This window comes from Alosa sapidissima, chromosome 23 (genome assembly GCF_018492685.1).
Source record: "Alosa sapidissima isolate fAloSap1 chromosome 23, fAloSap1.pri, whole genome shotgun sequence".
NCBI classification, from domain to species: Eukaryota; Metazoa; Chordata; class Actinopteri; order Clupeiformes; family Clupeidae; genus Alosa; species Alosa sapidissima.
This window is the reverse complement of record NC_055979.1, coordinates 9124954-9149263: the sequence shown is the minus strand read 5'-3', so window position 1 is coordinate 9149263 and position 24310 is coordinate 9124954. Positions and strand designations below refer to the sequence as shown.

The 24310-nt window shown below is 43.7% G+C and overlaps 1 protein-coding gene and 1 non-coding gene across 27 annotated transcripts in view; one reads left to right on the top strand and one right to left on the bottom strand.

Moving 5' to 3' along the window:
• The first annotated feature begins 4671 nt into the window (after positions 1–4671).
• Positions 4672–24310, top strand: part of LOC121699069 (CLIP-associating protein 1-B-like) — a 68649-nt gene continuing 49010 nt past the window's right edge. For 5 of the 26 annotated variants that reach the window (XM_042081703.1, XM_042081683.1, XM_042081692.1 and 2 more), the window contains exons 1-8: positions 4680–4858; positions 5806–6331; positions 18817–18895; positions 19357–19460; positions 20099–20190; positions 20311–20386; positions 20769–20866; positions 21705–21769. In XM_042081703.1, the coding sequence (XP_041937637.1) occupies positions 6140–6331; positions 18817–18895; positions 19357–19460; positions 20099–20190; positions 20311–20386; positions 20769–20866; positions 21705–21769 (706 nt within the window). In that variant the 5' untranslated portion in view covers positions 4680–4858; positions 5806–6139. Of the gene's footprint in view, positions 4859–5805; positions 6332–18816; positions 18896–19356; positions 19461–20098; positions 20191–20310; positions 20387–20768; positions 20867–21704; positions 21770–24310 lie in introns of those variants that run through there. The other 21 variants (XM_042081685.1, XM_042081697.1, XM_042081696.1 and 18 more) reach the window with 11 other exon arrangements.
• LOC121699111 lies at positions 18263–18393 on the bottom strand. Its single transcript, XR_006026961.1, has one exon. It is a non-coding gene; the product is annotated as a U4atac minor spliceosomal RNA (small nuclear RNA).

The window sequence follows — 24310 nt, the reverse complement described above, 5'->3', positions numbered from 1 at the left end:
GACTGATACAAGCTCTCTAGTATGCTCTCTGGGGTCTTTTGGCTGTATGGTTGGCAATGCTCTGCGCTGCACTATTATGTAATAACACAGCATTACCCTAATCCCGTCTATTATCCAAGGTTTACACATTGATTTTGCAAAGTATCCTCAGAGGTTAATACACAGGGAGGGCTATAAATAGGAATTTTTTTTTTTCTTCATTCTTATTTCTGATTAAAGGAGAAATACAATTAATTGTCACATCTCCGTTTCACGAGGTCACCAAGTACTGTTGGTACGAAAACCCCCCAAAACAATTGGTTTTACCCAGCTCAAGTTGTTACAGCCAGCAGCTAACACAGCCAAGCAGCTAGCTACACTCTGGGGGCATGTACATGAGCTCCCATGTACATGCCCACAGAGTGTAGCACTGTAGCTGACTGGCTGTGTTAGCTGTTGCCTGTTTTTTTTTCGTACCGACATTACGAGAAAAAGAACAGTACAGAAACGGAGATCTATGTGAAAACTCGCCGGATTTCTCCTTTAAAGCACTGATCTGGTATTGATTCATTGGACTATTTGGCACTGTGGTTAATACATGAGTGCTATCAGTGTTGAGTCAGATTACTTTGAAATGTAATCCAATACCGTAATAGTGAATACAGACTACACGCCAGTTTCTGTGATCAGTAACGTATAATCCATTGGATTACAAAAATAATGTAACATAATCTGAGTATTTTTAGATTACTTAAAAATAAAAGACTCAAGAATTAAATACATTAAATAAAAAAAGACATCGTCTGGGTTAAAGATGGCCTATTCGATAGGCCTAAGTAAAATACTGGCATTGTATCTTCTCCATTCCATGTCCATTCATTCCAAATTGGGTCTATCTTAATTTTCTAACTATTAACTGCACTGTATATTAACTGCATGATGTAAAGCTATGTTATGTATTTAAAGACATAATCAAAATGTAATCAAGTTTTTAATATAGTTTTTATTTAAAGACATAATATAGTTTTTATTTATTTAAAGACTCAATATAGTTTTTATTTAAAGACATAATCAAAATGTAATCAAGTTTGTAATATAGTTTTTATTTTTGTAATCTGATTACGTAATCCAGATTACTTGTAATCAGTTACTACCCAACCCAGGGTGCGATCAATACAAACGTTTTGTCTTTTTTGATTTGCATTAAACATCATCCTCGCGATTTTTACACAATGCAGCTAGTACATGGGAAATTACTGTATGTAATGACACTGTATTTGAATGACGTTTTCACGTTTTCACTTCGGTACGTCTTGCGTGTGTTTGAAGTAGGAAGGAATCAGGAGCTCTGCATGCTAATTCGCCACCTGGAGGACTGTAAGATGGAGACTGGGCGTATTTGATGAGCTACAGAAACTACAAGAGGACAAAGACAACTCACTAACACAAGCCAACCAGGTGTGTGTGTGTGTGTGTTTGTGTGTGTATATGTGTGTGTGTGTGTGTGTGTGTGTGTGTGTGTGTGTGTGTGTGTGTGTGTGTGTGTGTGTGTGTGTGTGTGAGAGAGAGAGAGTGAGAGATGAAATGCAATACTTTCATGTAATTTGTGTGTGTGTGTGTGTGTGTGTGTGTGTGTGTGTGTGTGTGTGTGTGTGTGTGTGTAGAATGTGGCTCTTTTGAAGAATGAGCTGAAGGACCTGCATCAAAAGCTCAAGACCCAACAGAGTAAGCATAGATATTTATCCATAATATATATTATGATATTACACACACACACACACACACACACACACACACACACTATGAAGGCCTTATCCCTGTTTGTTCTAAAAAAATGTGCACAGATATTTTGTTCAACTCGTTTCAGGTTCAACTGGTAAGAAGGTCTCTGTGGCAGAGCTCAAACCTGTGGTTGGCTTAATGACTTTTCAGTTCCTTTTCATGCCAAAATTCAATTCCTTTTCATGCCACAATTATTTTTCAAACAGTTGTCTCAACACCTCATTCAGCAAATATTAATCAGCAGTTAAATGTTGAATATTTAGTTTTGGTCGGTTATGCTCATATCCAATTAAAGAGTGTGTAAGCGTATGGAAGTGTTTGTATCATGTCTCTCTGAGACTGACAGCGGTGGATGAATTCCTTTACTTAAGTGAAAGTATAAGTATAAGTATAGATACACTGTCAAATATTACTCCAATACAAGTGGAAGTTGCTAAGTCGGATTTTTACGTAAGTTGAAGTACAGAAGTACTTGATTTAAAAAATACTTAAGTATTCAGAAGTACACGTATTTGTCCTTTTTAATGTATTGTAATGTAATGTTTACTTGGTCATTACAGTAAAAAGGTATACATCATTTGGTCACTCTACGACTTACATCCAACAAAAACATTTGACCTATTTTCATAACCTTGCAACTGTTCAAATGGATGCAATAATACAATGTAAATCATTATTCATTCTCTGTTCACAAATCTAAAAACATTTTAACTGGCAAATACAATACAAAACCAGATAACTCAATTTTTAGTAGATTATTTATTGTTTAATGATGTACGCTAAAGATCTAGCTATGTGGTGAATGTCAGGTGATAGGTAATGTCTAATTTCATTCCAATTTCACAATGATCATGGAAGATAACCTGGTTAACACCAGAACGTTTCTCATATCTCAATTGCAAACAGGTTCGTATAGTTCTCCCAGGCTACATGAAGGATTTTCTGATGAAGAATCTATTGCAAACCGGTTTGTGTAGTTCTCCCAGGCTACGGAGGATGTTTTGATGAAGAATCTATTGTCAGATGTCAGCCAAGTTCAAATTGGACTATTGAAAAAAATGAACTTCAATATGGTCAATTGCATTATTGTGCATTATTATACCAAATATGGAGTACTTCATGCTCATATTTCAAATGTAGTGGAGTCAAAAGTACAGTATTTGTCTTTCAATTGTAGTGGAGTAAAAGTCACAAGTTTTAAAAAATATTAATACTCAAGTAAAGTACAGATAAATTATACTTTAGTACAGTAATCAAGAAAATGTACTTAGTTACTGTCCACCATCTACTTTTAACACTGGGAGCCTATTAGCACTATCAAGAACATACACACACGCACGCACAGTTCAGGCCACCCACGACACCTATCCAGTGTGAGACAACACCTCCTTTTCTGACGATAACATTGTTGGACCACCACATCTCAAACATTATCTGGGTGAGCAGTGCTCTTTTTGCATGACAACCGTGATTGTTTACATTGCATAGGCCAATGTTTTTTGTCAGTTGCAGGGGCAAATTGCAGGTTTTAAAATGTTTTAAAAATCAACAATATTTGTATACAACTAAAACCTAATTGTTACTTCAATGCATACCTTTCCATTGTACCAGGCAAATACAGAAATGTTTTAAAACACATGAAAAGCAATCAAGATGCACAACATATTTATATTTATTTTAAATTTTATTATTTTCAGACTACATATTCATAAATATTTTAGTTTCAAACTTAAGGCAGTGCTTACTATGAATTAATTCATTAGGCTATCTGTCATCATGGATCTATTCCACCCTTATGAAAAAGAACTATAGCAATACTACAGGATTTCTATAGTAGTTATGTGGTAGTGTATAATACCTACGATGTTCTGCAACACCTCTCTATAAAATCATCTATAATGCTATAGTACAGTCCTATAGTACTTCTGTAGTAAAACAAAAAAACTAGGTTCCTCTAACATCTACATTTCCTATAAGATAACTAGAGATTTTAGACATTTGTTTTCAGACTCTCGGATCAACCAGTAGAGGACGCTGTCGATCCGTAAATCTGTCTGATTTCCTTGGATTTCCCAAGCAGAGGCTGAGCCGCCGTATGCTGTTGCTTACTGTACAATGGAACCTTAGATGCTCGTGTTAGTAGCCTACATGAACAATTTGTTGAATTTCGTGCAAAATTAATGTTTACATCCAATTGTTAGTCTTGGTCTAGAAAAGTATAATTACTTATGTTGCCCACGTAGGACCCCTTAGATCTAATTCCAAGTCCTTAACAAACAATTCACAACGTATGGCATTACATTTGTCTAATGGTTATGAAGTGGAAACGATAGAAATTCGAACATTGGTTAGCTTTTTTACCAAAGGCTACATCAAAGATCCTTGATTACTAGCTCCGCTTCAACCCTCTCTGGCTACATTGTAGAATGAGCTCAACGCTCCATCAACAGAACCCAACTGGGCAGTAGGCGCCTGCGCGGCAGGCCTTTGATCATGTTCCGAACACGCAACATTTGGGGCGGAGAAGAGTTGCGAGCTGTACGCAGAAGTGTTGGAAATTCAACAAGCCCGCTCGATATTAATTTCGGCTGATGCACGGAGGCTCGTACAAGGCAAGTAGCCTTAATGCTGATTTGTCCTTTGTTTATGTGGATTTGCAAATCACACGTTCTACTGCAAATTATACCCCTAACTTAGTGGTTGGGTTAAATGGGATTCGGTAGCTTGTTTGAAGTTCTGTAGTCGCCTAAATAGTTTCTTCGTGTCTGCTTTGTTTATTTTGAAATATTTATTAAAGTTAGCCTTCTAAACTAAGTAAATATAACATGTGGAGATTTTGGCTTTAACAATATGAATGGCCAATCAGCTTGCCCAGGCAACATTAACGTTACCAAACCGTTGGTGCATTCTCATATTAGCGGTCAAATTTAAGATCCCTAGAAGCAATCCGTTTATGCTATCGGTTTAGTGGCTAACTTTAGCCGCTTAGCTAACATTACCAGTCCACGTTAGCATTATGTACCATTCTACCTAACGTAACATGGCTCGAAAATGGCTTTTGGGTAATGCAATGTGCATTTACAAAATAATCTGAACTGTAAGTCCTAATCTTTTATTATGGAAAGTCTATATTAAAGATGCGGTAAAGTCACGGAATGACTAGTAACTAAGCTAATTGGCTATCTGGCGTCGTTGGCTTATGGAGATTATAATGTACACATGAGTTAGCTAATCATGCAACGGCAGCTACATCTACTCACATAATGCTGGCCATTGCTACCGTGAGAGGGTCTAGTTCTGTTTGTAAATAATGGAAATATCTTAGCATAGTGGGCCTGCTTTTGCTAGGCTAACGGCACCTAGCTTTTCAGCTAGTCTCTGATTTATCACAGGACCCTCATCTGCTACCCTAGATAAGCTAACGGTTGTGAGAGGTGATTAACGTTAAGGTACTGCGCTGTTACTGATGATGTCCAAACAACGTTTTCTATTAACTTAACTTAATACATCCAAATATATTTTAGGTGCAGCACGTACGCCTGTTATGTATGTACTTCGTGATGTTGCATGATTCTGCTTTTTGAGAGACTTGGTTAATGTCTGTGAAAGGTTTTGTCATAAATAAGGTCTAAGTTGGCTAAGAGCTTGTGTGTTACAGCGCCATACTAAGTTAATTAGTTTGCCAGTTAGCTGGTTATTTCGAGTATGGATCAAATGAACGAATGCCACAATCGTTCCGTTGTAGCCTACATTATGTTCATGATGATAAGAAATAGCTAGTTACATGTTTATGAATTTAAAGTACCACGGTTAGCAATTCTTGCCAATCTTTAAATTGCATTCCATTGCAATTCCATTGCAATTCCATTTTAATTTAAGGTTAGGTTACTTAATCAGTGATTTTATTAGATTTGATGTGGTCATAGCATGGTCACATTTAACAGGTTTGTGTGGTTGTGATCGTTTTTGTTGATGTGCATGATTTTAATATTTTTTGTTTATGTTATGTAGACTCTTAATCACTGCTTGTTGCTTGATGTTTAGAAATCTGCCGATGCAGTGACGTGCAGTATCTGAAGAGGCCTCCTGTTCGCCCCTACCTGGTCCTGCAGATGTCTTCTCTGCCACTGACTCTGCAGCACAGAGCCTGGACATCAGGAAGCCTCAGTCAAACATCTCCTCTAATGCGCATGACCACCATTTCCAGAACTGCAACTCCACTTTGTGGCCTCCTGCCTACCCAGCCAGTGTTGGGTAGACCACTTGGCATAAAACTTTTTTGGCCGCCTTTGGCCATACTCACCGTTTAGCTGTTGCTTTTTTCTTTTTCTTTTGTGCTTGTTGCCTTGAACTGCTGGCCCACTGCTTGGGACTCAGCATGGAGAATATGGAGCAATGCGTTTCCCAGGTGATGCAGAAGGACCTAGGCCGGCGATTACAAGTCGGTCAGGATATTATAGACTACATCTTGGACAAGCAGAGATCCCACGACTTGGAACAGGATCAGACTCTGCTTGACAGAATGGCGGACAACATTGCCTCGTCATGGGTCAATTCCAGTAATTTTAAGGTGAGTGAGCTATCTACAAGTGGTTTATATTTGAAGATGTTTTGGAATAACTGCGCTATAATGTTTCCTAGAAAGCCAGATCCGTTGGGTTTTGTTGTGGTTCATGTGAATGAAAAATGGCAAGTCACAGGAACAGTTTGAAGATGCAGGCTTTAACGGTATCTCTAGCCGGTATCTGTGGTGCTGTTGTGTCATTCAAACAGAGCGTCTCTTGTATCTGTCGGGCTTGTTAAGGTGACTCCCATGTTTCTCTCATCCTCTGGTGAGGTGATATGGTGCTAATGTAAATCAACACTTCCATGTAAAGTGTGAAGAGTCGAGTTTCCCGTCATCCTACGAGCAGTCACACACACTGTCTCTCTCTCTCTCACACACACACACACTACACACACACGAGTGGCGCAGGGCTGAGAAAAGCTCCTGATTCTGGAAATGATAAACACAACTGCTTTCGTCATAGGAAAATAAGGAAGGTTTTAGAGGGGGTTGAGGCGCCCTCTGCCCTTAAGTAGTGGTTTTGACATTAGGGAGTCTGTTGTAAAGTTGGCAAATTAAGGAAGCAGTCATTTTTGAAATTGGGACCAGGCTCTCCCTCTAAGGGGGGAAAGCGTCTCCATAAGAGTGGAGTGTGTTTTCTTTTGTCTTATTGTAGGCCTATCCCATCACTGCAAACAAATGAGCTGTGATGGTGAAGAGTAGAAAGAAAGAAAGAAAGAAAAAAAAAATGGAGTGAATAAAACTCGGTCATTGTTGCAGTATCTTGGCCTGTGTGGAGAGTCTTGGCTCTCCGTAGCACACAAGGCGCGACCTAAGACATGTGCCATAGTGCATAGTGAAAGCCTGCAGGCACTGTTATGAGTTACCATGGAAAGTATTCCAAAGAGGGGGGGGGGGGTTGGGGTTGGGGCTGGCGGCCTGGAAAATGCATTGGAAAGATGTCCCCCTCTGGCTCATGTCTCTCCTGTTCGTCATGATGTTATCCTTGGCCTCTCAGAGTGTAAAACCAAACCGGTGTCTGTCTGTCCATGCAGTGCGTCAGCTTTTGGTTATCCCCGTCTGAAAAGGAGCTGTTGGAAGGCTAATTAATTGTTGGCTGAGGCTGAGGCTGGGACTGGGGCTTTGCACTCCTACCAGATCCTGGAGGCAGTCGCTTGCGCACGCTTTATAGGGCTGACGACAGTAGTTTTACAGTTGTCTCTCATTTCCTTTTGAGCTCTGCTTTTTGGAAGGCCGAGTCGGGCTGGAATATCAGTTATCTGGTAGAAAGAGCAACCAAACAGCCCTTTTAAATGCAGATGCTATTGAGTCTGTCTGGTCGTTTGGGGTAATGTACACTACACTCTTGCGTCAGTGAATTGATCTAGTTGGGTTGAGAATGAGAATTGGGGAAAAATGCATCACAAATCCAACACTAACTTATGAACACACAACGTGTGTCTTTGATAAGTCCTCCCTGTATTGGACAGCGTTTGAGACCGTAAGAATGCATTAACCGTCTGCAACGCTAACACACACATGCGCACACACACACACACACACACACACACACACACACACACACACATCGAACACACACTAGTAAAAAGGCATTCTGAATAATGTGTGCTGAAAGAGTAGAGGTTTTGCAGTGATGTGCTGTAGCTTGAAAGTTGAAAAACACACACCACACACAACCACTAATGACTGTCACAGAAACACACACCTCCAAACAGCCCCAAACACACACACACACACACACACACACACACACACACACAGATCCATGGTAAGCTGCACTGATGTTGACGCTAGGGCCGTCGTCATGTGAAAGCATGACCTTTCCGCGACTGGGGATTGCACTGCAGCTGAGCTGAGCGGTGATGAGATTACGGCTCCAGCGATAGCGTGCTGCTCCTGCGTCGCGCCGCGTCACGTCTCGCCCTGTGCCCTCGTCCCGCTGGGCTGTGAGCTCCGTTACACACTAGGCCTTCTGCTCGCTAGCCTGTGTGTTGTCTGGCCAACAGCATGAAAGGTTCTTTGGTGTCTTTAATGGGCTGGTCAGATAGAGAGATTAACTTGTAATTACGTTGGAAGTTGACACTGCTGTTGATGAAGTCTTTCAGGCCTTCTTAGAACAACATTTACCTCGTGCCGAATTGATGCAACATAACAGATAAACATCAGCCAGAGCCATCGGTAAATGTCATATCGTTTTGCCGATAGCCGATATCAGTCAACAAGGCTGATATTGGCCGATACTGATGTTGACCCGTGTATCGATGCATTCCTAGGTAACTCTCTCTGATACTGAATACCTTTTCAGTATCAGGTCAGTAATAATAGTGTACCTTTTTTTAACCTTACTGAACCCAGGGGATCTCAATGGGACCCACCTGGTAAAATAAAGGATGAATAGAACATAAAATAATGGGATTTTCTTGCTAACTAATACTCGCTCCAACCCCTGGAGGAAGACTATCCTCCTACACGCCACTGCACGCGTCTTGTTCCTGTGATTGCAAAGTGGATTGTTCTCTTATAGTCATGATGAGCGCTCATGAAATATTCAGCTAATTCACTGTAGCTCTGCTTTGTTAGCGCGAACGAGTGAGTGAGTGAGTGAGTGAGTGAGTGAGTGAGTGAGTGAGTGAGCGAGTGAGCGAGCTACGGACGACTCTGGTCACGCGTGGTCTTCGTCAAGTGATTGCCGAGCTCTCGCCCTCGCCCTCGTTCAGCTCTCTCCGCACCCCGCAAGGAGGGACACAAGTGGCCAAGGCAACACACGGTACCTTGGAAGAGGAAGTGACGGGGGAGACGCCGACCTTCAGCGTTTACACCCAAGGACTGTTAGACCTCCGAGCAGTGAGGTTGTAAATTTGCCATGTGACCGATCGTCATCATTATGTCCTCGGTGCAGATGGTGAGATGGTTCTCACGGCGGTGGGGGCATCTGTAAGCTTTTACCGACGAGGACGGTGAGGTCGTAAATTAGTTGTGTGGCCACGGTCCCTGTGCTCACGTTGAGGTGCTCTAGTGTGTGTGTGTGTGTGCGCACACTTTCCCCGTCTGTCCTTGCACTGACTCCTGTGAGGAGGAGCCGACGCCACACAGCCTCCCATCCAGAGCTTTTAAAACATTTATGCCCAGCCGAGCCGATCCCAGCCTTCTCCTGACAACACCGAAATCAAATGGAGCAGGAAAAGCGACACGATGCTGTATGCATGCTCTACTCCACCCAACGCACAAGCCCGCCACACTTCAGCCTGACCTGCTTTGCGGGAGAGCAGTATAGCGCCACGCTCAGCAGTTCACTACTCAACGATGACAACAATATCATCATCATCATCAACAACAGCAGCAGCAACTTATCACAGAAGAGTTTAAGTGCTTCAGTGATGGTAGAACAGAGGCAGTGTTAACCCTTAAAGGAGTACCGTCACACTGGTGTGACGGGAATGTTGAGAAATGAACGTTCTAAAGAATATCTGGGTTCATTGAATTCAACATAGAATTTTAGAACCTTCAATTGTTGCGGAACTTAGAACGTTCAAAAACCTACACCTTTAAGGGTTAAGTAGGCATAGAGTTAGGTGTGTGTGTGTCCCTAATACCCTCTGACTTTTCCTGTTCCCATTATTGCTCATTTAGCCGTTATCTTCCAGCACATTCTCAACCTGTGTGTGTGTGTGTGTGTGTGTGTGTGTGGAAACCCGGAGCTGAACATTCTGCTGCCGCGGCTGGAACAGCCCCTCACTCTGTGCTGACCACAGAAATATAATCGCAAATGACCGAAACTCAATCTTGCCCTTTTATCTAAAAACTAAAAAAACAAACCATATTTGAACATTTTGATATTGGGTGAAGGATAGATTAGAGCTAGCATCACACATGCAAAAAGACACTTAGGAACTGTTTGTGACCGACCTTATCAAACATTCTGATGCCTTTCTGTTTAAAGACAGCCCTGTATCTGCGTCCCATTGAGACATTGCAAATGCCTTAACAACGAGCCTGATCATCACTGCAGTCTGATGCACAAACACATCCATTGTGCACCAGTGCCGCTTACTGTATACCATAGCATCTATGGTGTTCATTCACTGTGCTATTTCTGTGGTATTCTGCAGAATTATTTCAGTGGCTTATGGCGTTACTATGGTGTTGAGTCCTCCCACTAGCAGGTGCCCAGCTGGCTGGTCTGGCCTTAGACAGCTGTGAGACAGCGCATATGCATTATCTTGATCACTGCCGTGTTGGGTAAACAAGTCTGACATTGGTACCCTCAGTCTATGGGTTTTTTTTATAGTATGTGCTGTATATACTGTAGGAGAGGTGTTTATATTCAGAGTGCTATAGGTAGGGAATTTCCCTCAGCAGTCCAATCAACAACCAAGCCTATTTACCAATAAAAACAAAATCATTAGCAAAGCAAGCTTTGTGGGCAGAACAAAACAAAACATCACCAACAGAGCAGGCTTCCAGAGCATTTCACTGGGCTTATCAAGCAGACACCTTCCCGCATATGATATTTGATATTGTGTGTAATTATTTCAGTGGCCTGTGTTATTAGTGTGCTGCTGTGTGACCACCTGAGACCTCGCTCTGCCCCCTGCCCTCTACTCAGATGCCCAGGTGGTGTGTCTGGTAGGGGGCATAGCCAGCTGTTCGTACCTGGGGGAGGTCCTGCCTTAAGAAATCAGCCACGCCGGTCAGAAGGCCACCCTGGGACCATGAATAATTAATTTGTCCTTCACTGAAGGCCTCCAGGGAATAGAAAAGGCTTGACAAGGTTATGCTGGATTGGACCTGAAGATGCAAAAGACGTAACCTTGATGAACTTGAAGATGAATTCTGAATGTAGCCTAGCGATAGGCAGATTTGAATTACTGTAGCTAATATTTCCTTGGAGTTGTTTTTATTTTATTTTCTGTGGTGAGCTGTACTATGAGTATGACTGCAGCAGACTGTCGCACCAATGTGACTAGAACGTTCTAAATTCTATATACTGAATAGGCTAATAATTCTAAATTCCAGAGAATGTCTTTGTCCATCAAAAAGATCTTTTAGGATCTTACTTTACGTTGTTGATAAATGCATTTTTTCAATAGGAAGCGCAAAACTTCAACAAGCCTGCTGAAGGGTAAAGAGGACCTGCAGGTCACTTTCTGTTGTGGTTGAGCAATGCTATGAGGTGATGGAGCAACATCATGATGAATCATGGTGCACGGTGATTCAGAGATGGAAGCTGGGGGCTGCTTACAGTGGGAGGTTTCTCAATATAGCCAAGAAACTTTGAAAGTGCTATGCCATACACACATATTCTCTCTCTCTCTCTCTCTCTCAACCAGCTACAGCACTAAGTTCCTGTTCCTAAGTGGTTTGTCTATGAATACGCAGCTCTACTGGTCTGTGGACATAGCAATAGCATCAAAACATCACTCTGCCATCAACACACTCTCTGTGTGTTTGTGTGTCTGTCTGTGTGTGTGTGTGTGTGTGTGACCCAGAGGAAGTGTGGGTGGGGCTGGGAACCTCTCTTCTCCTCCTCTCAGTGCTCCAGATTTCAATTGTCCAGATTCCTTAGACCCGGAAAAGGAAGATGGCCTGCCGACTGGCCGACTGCTTGTCCAGCCTGCCTGCCTGCCCGCCTGTTCCGCCTGCTTGTGTGCTCTGGCCTCGTTCCTCTTTGTTTTCTTTGCTCCTCTCCTCTCCCAGTCCAGTGCAGTCCACTCAAAACACACACACACACACACACACACACACACACACACAGACACAGACACACACACACACACACAAGACTGTGTTGATGGCACAGTCCTGTCCCTCAGGCTGCGTGTGGGAGATGTTACTCAGCGTGAGAGACCCGTGTGATCCGATGGGCGATGGGGTCAGTAGGTCAAAGCTCCTTGGCTCCTTGACAGACAGCTTAGTGCACTGCACTGCACGCCCTCCAGGTACACCATGCCCCAATACCAGTGGCGTGCAGCGATCAGGAAATAAAAGTCCACGATCAGAAGAAAGCTCTTATCTGGAGCAGCCATTAGATGTTAAAAGCCTTGTCTTGCGCAACCCTTAGACTTACTGGTGCTTATTTTGTGTGCATGTAGGGAACCAGTGCTTGGCTAATGTGAAGCTGGTTAGCAGTGGGTCTATCAGAATGAGCTCGGCTGGCCTATCAGAATGGAGCCCTGGGTTTTAAGACCCTGCTCGATCTGTGCCACTTGTAGACTGAGACCTAATGCGTTTAATGAGGACAGGAACCGGTTTTGATACGGAGCTAAATAAAAAGCTTCTGATAGAACAAGCGCACGTTTGGACGGAGATTATTTTCATTTTAAAACATTGTTCTGAACTGAATGCACGTGAATGTGGCTGAAGGGGGCCAAGCTTCATCCTGTTTCAGATCCTACTGCTCAAAGACTCCGAGGCGTTCATCATGTGGCGCCAGCCCCCACCGCAATCACCCTCAATACACACACACACACACACACACACACACACACACACACACACACACACACACACACACACACACACACCAGCACCAGTATATGTGACGGTCATAAACTGTGGTGAAGGGTAGCAGAGATGAAATGGGTACAGTGTAAATCAATGCACAGACACCACTGCTCTGCCCTGTTATCCGCCTGCTCTCCACTGTTCACCCCAACCCACCCTCTTCACTGTGTGTGTGTGTGTGTGTGTGTGTGTGTGTGTGTGTGTGTGTGTGTGAATTCTGATGTGGGTGCGCGCACAGAGAACATGTGGGTGTGAGTGCATATAAATGTGTGTGTGTGTGTCTGCATATGATTGTGTGTGTGTGTGTGTGAATTCTGATGTGTGTGTGTGTGTGCACTCAAAGAACGTGTGTGTGTGTGCTCCAGTAGGGCTAGACCTCATTGCTGCAGAGGGAGGCTTGCGTACCCTGTAAGGGGAGAGCCTTTTCTATTATGAATGCAGTCTGGCTTGACTGCCAACAGAGAAGCAGCAAGGGAGCAGAGCAGAGAAGAGCAGCTCCACTTAATCCCTTATCACAGCTCTGGAGCTGGAAAGCACAGCACAGCACAGCAGAGCAGAGCACAGCAACCCCCCTAGCACAGCATGGCACAGCACAGCTTTCTACCACAACACAGCACAGCATAGCACAGCACAGCTCCCTAGCACAGCATGGCCCAGCTTTCTACCACAGCACAGCACAGCTTCACACAGCACAGAAGAGCACAACATCCTTCCACAGCACAGGAGAGCACCACATTGTACTACAGCACAGCACAGCACAGCACAGGAGAGCACCACATCCTTCCACAGCACAGGAGGGCACAGCACAGGCTGCTGGAAACTCACTGCAGGGTAGATCATCAAAGACTGCAGACTAGGATCAGCCAGCAGGAACAGCCCGTTATTGTGCGAGGGGATGGGCAGAGGATGGTGTGTGTGTCCAACAGCAGGATTAAATATGAGGCCGTCCCAGGACTGAGTGGAACCTTCTGGAAATCTATCATCATTTCAACATTCGTCCTCGATCGAGTATTTAATGAGAGGTTTATGTTTATGTTCATGGTTTTTGACACTTTTGTCCAAAGAGACTTTCCGTATATAAACACTGCATTATTAGTTTCAAATAAAGTTGAAAAGCCTACATTAAGCACAGTAATGTTTTTGACAATAACAACAATATCAATGATGATACTATCAAATATCAACAATGAAAAATAATGAGTTTTCATATTAACATATAAACCATAAGTTTGTAAGAGAATGCAGGAAGTGAAAAGAGGAGTCTTTAAAGCTTCAAAACTCTCAAGAACTTAGAACATTAGGTAACTCATTCCACCAATGAACCGCTGAGGAAAAGAGTCTTGACCAAAGTCCTTTTAGGCAAGTCCCTCCACTCGGCGGCCATATTGCAACGCTTTTTGGGCACTCATCGGGCACCCTATTCGGCAGAAATGCGTGCGCGCAAGGCTTCACGACACCAATCTTGCTCCAGCGGCGAGTTCACAACACATGATTGGCACGATGTCTTTACAACACACCATATGATTGGCTCAATGTATTCACATCACACCACATGATTGGCTCAGTGTATTCACATGTCGACGTTTTGCCGAGGAAGGGGTGGGATATGTGTAGACAACGGCCATATTGCCGTTACAAACTAACCCCATGCATTTCTATGGAGGATTTTTTTGAGTGCTGTGTCTCCTCATTAGAAAGTCTCTGTCTTGACTGTGACCTCTTGGTGTTAATGGATGGTTGACACAGCAGATGCTCATCAGAGGACCATCAGCACAAAGGTTGTGTGTGTGTGTGTATGTGGGGTGGGGGGGGGGGCAGTTAGGGGCACTTACTGAGGAGACTGGCACATGTATTTCTTGCTTCCTTTAGCAACCACCACCCCTTTCTCTCTCCTTTCTCTTTCTTTTCTTCTTTCTCCTTCTCTCCCTTCCTCCCTCGCTTCTGTAAGCTCCTTGTGTTACACGTTTGTCCTCTTGTGGACCTGAGAGGTTGTGCTCTAATGAAGCTGAATGAGATGAATCTGTCGGCTCTGTTTGCAGAGCCAGAGGCACACCCCGACACTGACAGAGGCACGCCCGCGATCAGAGATCATGAAAGACTGATCAAAGGGCTTTTAAGGACCAAGCTGAGGAAGGACACACACACAACACACACACACACACTGCACACTTCTCGTCATTTCGCAAGTTATTAGTTGTCACAAGCCGCCAACACGTACAAATGGATATCAAAACAGGTCACTTTCAGGTGGGGTCCAGAAATGACCCCAGGCCAGACTCTCACCTATGTCCCTGTGGGCACTGACCAAACGCTACGGCTCAATGAATAGACAGCTTGATGTGGATTGGTTCAGGGCCACGTCAGTCTCATTCCTCAGCAATAGGATGAAATGATTTCTGCCACTAGTACCTGTGAAATAAGTAACAGGTCAGGGAAAGGTGTCCGCTTTTTACAGACTGCATGAAGCCTGTGCTCGTCCTCTCCCTGACCTGTGGAGGGTTTAAATGTTCCCCATCCTCTTAGGGCTCTCCCTCACGCTATTGCCAGTACTTCAGGTATTGAATGATTATGTTATATAGAAGTCTGTGAAGTGCTAGGCTAGGACTAAGCTGCTGCGTTTTGCACAGCATGAACCATTATTATCATCATCATCATCATCATCGTCACCTCTTGCTCTCCTCTGCCGAGCCTCTTGGCGTGTGGTCGTGTCTCGTCCTGTCGGCTAGCGGAGCGATTTGTACGCAGGCGGACGGGTGAAGGTTACGGCTCCTCTCGTACGTCCGCGCTCCGTGCCGGTGTGTCTGTGGTGGCGGGCGGCAGCGGTCCCTGCGGAGGCCTGAACAGCCGAGCTGTCGTCAGCCAATGGGCGGGCTGCAGCGGCGGTTGGCCTGGAAACCCCGGCGCTCTTCCTGCCTGCGAGAGCGATCAGCCCACTGCAGTAATGAGGACAGGAGTCCCACAGCTGCCCGGGACGGTGCTTATTTTACTCACACACACACACACGCACACACAGACACAGGAACACACATATACAAACGCACGCTCACATACACACATGCAGGAATCCCACAGCTGCCCAGCACGTTTATTTTACACGCACACACACACGCGGCCGACAACAGCACTTTTTATTACCTGCCATCCAACCAGAGCTCTGGCCCAGATCCATGACGCCACGACCCAGTTAGACTGAACCCCCCCCCCCACACACACACACACACACACACACACACACACACACACACACACACACACACACACACACAATTGGGCAGGCAGTGAACCCCAACACACACACACAGGCACACACAGATAGACTGACATTGAACCCCCGAATACAGTACACACACAGAGAAATGGGATGGTTGTAAAGCCCCTACACACACACACACACACACACACACACACACTTACTGATCATCTCTCTCTGAGTCCTTACCCTCCTTACCCCTCAGAGACCTTGTTCCCCTCCTCCTGCTTTGCTCTGGTCTCCTCCTCTCTGCCCTCTGGCCTTTTTCTCAAAGTAACAAATCCTGTGTATGTCACAGTAAAAAAAATCTGGCTTAGATAACTTCTTTTGCGTCCTCACACACTACCCCTCTGTAGTAATAGTACAGTAATGAGTCTCCTCAGTTTTTACACAACCGCATTTACCAGGTTTGCATGTCTGCATGTCTGCAACCTCGCTACCTCTGCCCCTACTGTGAGCCTTAATCTGTGCTATCTATGCCTTATCTTGTCTCGCTACCACTTAACCAGTAGCAGATGCTAGTGTGCCTTTCAAGCCTTTCCCGTATGCTGTGATTTAAACGCTGTGCTTTAAAACTCTAAATTCTAAAGATTCATTATATTTTCAAAACAAGATAACATCAGCTAGGTAATGTTAACAATGCACTCTATCAAAAGCACAGATAGTATCACAAGCAACATTAACGTTTGGTAAAAAGCAACCAGGAAACGTGCCACAAACATAGCCTGAAACTAAGTTTAAATATCTTAAAACTAGCGCACCAGTAAAAGGAAGTTTGGGACTCTAGATGATGATGATGACTTATTGGTCACAAGCAGGCATTAAATATTCCTGATTAAATTATCCTGAGAGAAATTATAAGAATGAAGTTTCTGATATTGGCGTAGCGAGTTAAAACAAAGAAGACAAGTCTTCCCACTGTGAACGTTAGTAGTAGATTTATATTGAGTTGGAGCTCTAGTTATCTCTTACCCCATCTCTCTCTCTCTCTCTCTCTCTCTGTCCCCCTCTTCCCACTGTGACTACTAGTAGATTTATGTGGAGTGGAGCTCTGGCCTGAGCTGGAGGCGATGTGGAGAGCAGGAGTTGGGGTCTGCAGAGAGAGGGAGAGTGTCGAAAAGGCAGAAAGAGGAGAAAGGGAGGGGGTAGAGTGAGGGGGAGGAAGAAGGGAAATGGAGGAGAGGAAGAAGAGGAGAGTGGCTGCTGCTGCCACCACTGGAGAGATAACAGATCTGCTGGTGTTCTCGCTCTTTCCTCTCTCTCTCTCTCTCTCTCTCTCTCTCTCTCTCTCTCTCTCTCTGTTTCACCTGCTTTTTTGAACTCTTGGCCTCCCTGACTCTCCCGCTACCTGTCTGTTTGCCAGATAGTGCCACTGAAGCACAGAGAAGAGTGAAGCGACACATTCATCTGTAGAACTGAATTACAGGAACATGTCCAACAGCATCTCTGCCTCTGCCACTCCCCAATTCTGCCATCATATTTCTGTGCTTAAGCAGAGGTCTTAAAAGATGGGTTGGTGTCTAGCGCAGTGTGTAGCATAGTTTGTCATTAAATATGTACTGTGTGTGTGTGTGTGTGTGTGTGTTTGATTGAGAACACACATGTGATTTGTGCATATGTGGGCGGTTCGTAAAGCATGTGCTGGCAGGGCCGACATTATGTGGTAGGAAGAGAACATGACAGGGAGGGAGGGAGGGAGGGAGAGAGAGAGTGAGGGAGGGGTTGGCATTGCAGTGGTGTGCACTGCTCCCTTTCTACTGGATAGAGATCACATACATGCGTACATGGCTGACGTGGGCTTGCAGTGGCTTTTTCATGCACTGAGGCAAACTGTAAACAAAACGTGGCCACATGCAATGGGAATGTTGCACGTGATTTGCTTTTCAGCGTGCGTCCAAATATAGCGAATATGATTTCATGAGATGGTTGAGCGTGGCTCTAAAGCATGTTGTGCTGTGAATTTATGTATGGTAGATGTGGCTTTCCATAGTGTTAAATTCCTATGCATCACATACCTGCAGTGGATGATGCATGTGGTTACTCAGCTCAATAACACAGTGCGCCCTCTGCTGGGCAGTCTGTGCAACATGACACGAGCAGCATTTAACATGTCATTTTGCATCTGTCCTCTAGAGGGCATTTAACATGTGCCTGTATTATTTTACAGTTGAAGTGAAGGGGGTTCCAAAAATTGCACCATAGCCTGAGCTAAAAGCTCAGGTGATGCTAGATGTGTTGGTAATGGTGTTAGCAGGGATATTCTCACTATACGTTCATTGAATAGCCCAAACCACCCCAAGACAAGGAAGGTTGCAGGTCTGTGGGGGGGGCAGGGGACATAGCACTTTTCAGTACACTTCTAACTAATGGTGGGTAGTTTGTAACGTGTGGAGTTTACGCTTGTAAAAGGTTAGACTAGTTGTTTTTGTTGGATTTGACTACTTTTGGTCCTCCCATTTGGTACTGTTTCCGAGAAAACAGAAGAAAAAGGCATCTTTTTCCACATTACCCATGATCCTTTGCAACCATCAGTTTGCATGGAGCTACTGAGCTGCAGCTGTCCTATTCCTTATCTTGCTGAGTTGTGGAATTGTGCTTTATCTTTAAACATATCATAGTCTGTTTCCTCATTTAATATGTATTCATATAAAATATTCATAATTTATATTCACTTTAATAATGCATTGTAATAGAATATATTTAATAATATTGTAATCTTTTTTTTTTTTTAAAGGTTGCATTGCTGGGAATGGACCTGTTGTCAGCCTTAGTTACCAGGTTGCAGGATCGGTTCCGTCCCCAGATAGGAACAGGTAAGTTCACTAGATGGCACTCCATACTGCTTTCCTTAAAATATAGCTCCAATTTCCCTATCAAACTCATCACTGTAAGCTTTCATTGTGTACATTGTGGTGGTTGAGATGAGGATCCCCCCTTCATTGTAAAGTGCTTTGACTATTGCTATGTAAATATAATATTGTTTTGCTGTAACAAATGTGTAACATTGACCTGGTATTGAGCTGTGTTAAAATGCTTAGCCTATAGCTTAAATGTTATTCTATTGATGTAGATGTAGCTCTGTAACTTAATTTTTAAAATGGTTAAATGTTAACATCTTAAATTTTATTTTATTGCTGTTAGTTGCTTTGGATAAATGTGTCTGCCAAATGAATAAATGTAAATGTACTGCATATTGTACAATATATTGACTGCATTAGTAGATTGCACCTCCGTGTGTGGATTCTAATCCTCTGTGTCCTGTGTGTTCTGCCAGTCCTGCCCAGTCTGATAGACCGCTTGGGGGACGCCAAGGACCAGGTGAGGGACCAGGACCAAACCCTGCTGCTGAAGATCATGGAGCAAGCGGCCACTCCCCAGGTACACTTAAACTCTCACCTGTTCACCTTGCACTGAATTCATTAATTATGGTTTGAATGAATATAGTTTATTTGCTATTTGTTTATTTATTTATAAGGACTACACACATTAATCAACAATTCTGTAAATGAGCTAGTGTTTTCAACTGCAGTCCTGTTAATATTCTATGTTAATATGTTAATGTTGATGCATAATTGTTCGTATGAACTCATAATTTTCATTGTTGATATTTAATATTGTATTGTTATTGATGTTGATGTTAATCCTTAATGTATGTTTTTCAACTTTACTTTGAAAGTTGTTTTTTTTTGTTAGTGCCTTTGGATAAAAGCGTCTGCCACATACCATCATCATAAACGTAGAAACATGCACATCCCACTAATCCCCATAAACATGTAAACATACACATCCCACTAATCCCAATAAACAAAGACGCTCCCATCTACACTCTGCCAGACCTGCCAAAACACTGTGAATGGGAGCTCTCTGGTGTGCGGATCATCTTTGATTCTCTTGAGCTAATAACATAGACTGTATAAATGATAATGAGGGAATAGCCACTGACACCAATAAAGAGATATGCACTGAGGAGCCTCTGACACAGAGAACGGCGGTCTTGTGCTTGTGTTGTCCTGCAGTACGTGTGGGATCGAATGTTGGGCGGATTCAAACACAAAAACAACCGGACCAGAGAAGGAGTCTGCCTCTGCCTTATCTCCACCCTTAATTTGTGAGTACTTCAGATGTTCAACTGGAGCTTTGTACTTGTGACGTATGGTGTCACTGTAGCAATATATATAAAAAACAGTTTGTTCACTGTAAAGTCTTTATTTATGTTTTGTTCTTTCAGATATGGAGCCCAAGGACTCACCCTCAGCAAAATTGTACCTCACATATGTAACCTGTTAGGAGACCCAACAAGCCAGGTAGACACAGTGTTTGAAAGAGAATGTTCTATGGTGTGTGGCAGCAATTCATATAAAATACTGAAGAGCTTAGGAGACCCCTGGTGGTGGGTGAAAGCATTGCTGTTTTAGTCATCCCAACCAAAACAAAGCAGGAGCCTGTCATATCTTGTCATATCAGTTGCAGCCAATCATTTCTTATATCCAGTGCCTCGCCCATTATCAGTTGAAGGGAAACAGTGGTTAGGAACAGGGATGGAAAATATGTTTTTGATATTATGTGCACCTCAGTAGATACATTAACGTGAAATGATACTACATAATTCTCAATCATAGTACACAATAGTAAGGATTAAACAAAGTTGGTTCTGTTTTGAGGTTGAGGTTTCCCCCTTTCTTACAGGTTCGTGACGGAGCCATGAACTGCTTGGTGGAGATCTACAGACACGTGGGGGAGAGGGTCCGCATGGACCTGGGAAAGAAAGGCCTTCCCCAGTCCCGGTAGGCTGCTCCGCGGCTAACGCTGTCAGCTAACACACCACTCACATAGCATAGTAAACGTACCAATACGATGCTTACGTTAACAAACATACGCCACAAAACCCCTTTAGAAGTACTGAACATTATTCACTGTCCACTAACATTGTTAGCTAACACACCACTCACATAGCAGACATACCCAATAACATTCACACTGCCCTCTTGCACAAGCTCAGAATAAACCTTTCAGTGTGCGACAGCACACACGAGGGCCTTATGCAAACTTGTAAATCCATCAGACTGAGTGATATCCGCCCTAGAACACAAACCACACTGTGGCCACAGCATGACGTGGGGAAAGCTGCTCTCAGATCTCCTATTGCTCCGTCACTTTAACATTCCTTACTTTCTCGTCTTGGATAGTATTCTTTAACTGCAAGTTGCTTTGGGTAAAAGCGCCGCTAAATGAGTAGATGTGTGAAATGAAATGTAACTTTTTTAAAGGTCATAATGTGTAATATTGAGCTGAGGAACGCAGTGCCGTCTCTGGAAGCTAGTCTGACTGGTTGTTTTTGTAAACAAGCTGTACAGGAGTCAGTAAGTCACCAGGAGGAACATGTGCTGAAAGCCCAGGGAGCACAAGTTATTACATCTGCTGCTGAGAAATTACATTTCAGACTAAAGAGCTCCAGCCAGAAAAAAAAGATACAGAAGGAAGGCAGCGTCTGCCTCGGAGTTATAGCGACTGACACCACCTCATTCCCCTCACCCACTCTAGCACACTCTCACTCACTCACTCTCTCTCTCTCTCACTCACTCACTCACTCACTCTCTCTTTCTCTCCCTCATCTCTTTGCAGCTTGAATGTAATTTTTAGCAAATTTGACGAAGTCCAAAGATCGGGAAACATGATTCTCTCCTCTGGTGAGTACCTGGACTCTTCTCCTCTCTCACAATCTCCGGACTGGCTGTGTGTGAATGAGGGGTCCTCGAGCTGAGGTGTCCTGCTCCTTGCCTGTGCTGCGACCACTGCGTGTGTATTGTGTGTGTGGATGTAAGATCTGTGTGTTTGAGCTCATGTGTGTTGAGTGCTGTATGAAGGAACATGCTTAATCTAGTACAGGGGTCTCCAACCTTTTTGGGAATGAGGGCTACCTGAAGACCCGAAATCATATGGAGGGCTACTCATTTGAAACAAACAGACCCTCACCCCTTTTTTGCGAGGGTAGTCCTCCTAAATAATAGGCCTATGTGATTTTTACTTTTAATATTGTGTAGGCCTATAAGTCTTTATATATTAAGTAACTGTATTTTCAACTTTAATATCAATAGCCTATGCAACACTACCAACATTTTTGTTCAGTTTGTTCATTTCAAAGTTTGCATGGGGAATCTAATCCAATTTTTTTTGTAACAAAAAAACAATATTTTTGTGCAATTAATAATTTGGGTTACAATTTGTACCCAATTTATACCCACCCACCATTATGAATTCAGGGGTTGTTTAAGTCCTGATTTCAGTGGACAATTCAGTTTTAACATTTCAATAGTAATCGCCCATACCACCCTAACATATGAAAACTCCTTTTAAAGTTATTGCATACCTGAAATCTCTCCATGATCTGACAAAAAAGGTCATGCACAGTCCTGCTCAGTCATGCATGCCACAAAATTTTCAGCGCTATTATACGGCAGTAGCCTACGGAGGAGAAAAGGCCTGTGAGCAAAAGCAATTGTTTTTCAGTCCTTGAACAATCATGCAAGAACCGTATTTGACGAACATGGAATGGCCACAGAACTTTTGCAAAGATATGTTTCCATTGGCTACACCAGACGAGCAAGTTTTTACCCCTTTACTGTCTATGCGTGCGAGCAGCGTGTATGCGCTCCGCTTCCGTTGTTGTTTAAAGATTGAATGGGAAACGGATTTGGAGCCAAAGGCTAAAATGTAACGCAGCTACAATTTGTAAGGTATCACCAATATTAATTTAATGTTACAGATCTATGGCTACATACATTCTTAAAATGGTTCTGGTCGAGACTTAAATATCTATTGAAAACTTCACAATGGAGCGTGTTTTTAGAGCGTGATCTGCAGGCGACCTGTTGGCTATTTTTAGAAGGTGCGCTGGGGGCGCCTCATAGCCATCCCGCGGGCTACCTGGTGCCCGCGGGCACCGTGTTGGAGACCACTGATCTAGTATATTCATATCATACTCAGATTGTCAATATCACTTGACAAATGATCACTAGATTAACAAGGGCAGGAAAGCAGATTGTGTTTGATCAGAGATTCATTACAGAATTATTTATGTCTCTCCTCAGTGCTTCATGTCCCTTGTGTAGTCTAGTCTGCAGATTGATTAAAAACTGTCCAAAGGGTTTTCTCTGTGGCCTGTGTCAGTCTGTGAGCAGTAGGCAGCTAGGCCACAGTATAGTGTGTGAACTGTAGGCAGGTACAGTAGGCACGATGTGGGGTTTTTAAAGTCAGTTGTCAGGTAGGCAACAGCCCTATGTGGGGCTGTTAAAGTCGGTGTTTGCCCCAGGCATGTTGTGTGCACCTGGACAGGAGCAGGTAGAGCCATCGGTCATGTGGTCGCCCCAGGTGAGGACAGAGCACAGGTAGCATGGGTAGAAGGGCCCAGGTATGAGTTGGTTTGATCATGCGGGGTGTGCCCGGGAAGACCCCCAAAGCTACAGCAGCTAGCAATATTCCTCTCCCTGCTCACGCTGTGCAATGCCTACAGTACTTGGCACCAATATTCCGTCGGAATCACCAGCAGAAACAAACTTCTCGGTTGTTTGACTTGGCAGTGAGCCACTACTAACATCTTGATTAGCAGTCAAGCATCTCCTCCTCTTTCTCTCTCATATAGACCACCGTGTAACACTCAGGGGAAATTAACTGCATTAGCAGATTGTATTATTAGTGTTGATTAGAATCTTCTCTGCCTTTGTGGTCCATCTGTGCCATGCTAGTGTTCTGTGCTGTGCTAGCATACTGTGCTGCTGTGCTAGTGCGCTCTGCTAGTGTGTGGTGCTAGTGTGCTATGCTAGTGTGCTATGCTAGTGTGCTATGCTAGTGTGTTGCTAGTGTGCTATGCTAGTGTGCTATGCTAGTGTGCTATGCTAGTGTGCCTTTCTAGTGCTGTGTATTACTGTTAACTGGCAGAAAAGGGCTGCTGGTGGGTTACTGTTGCCTGAGGAGAGAGTACAAGTTCCTTTCTATAGTGTGTATGTGTCCAGGTTTGTGATTGAGATTCAGCAGCAGGGTTCGTATGAATTTACTCCGGCAGAAGCGGGATGTGTAGGAGGGTAGCCCCTTTACCCCCCTGTGGAGTGGGCACGCTGCCTCAAGGAGAGAGAGAGAGTGTGTGTGTGTGTGTGTTTGCTCTGTCTGTGGCTGTGTCTGAAAATACTTGAGGCCTTTCTTTGGAATGTGATTGGTTGAATCGAGTACTTCAA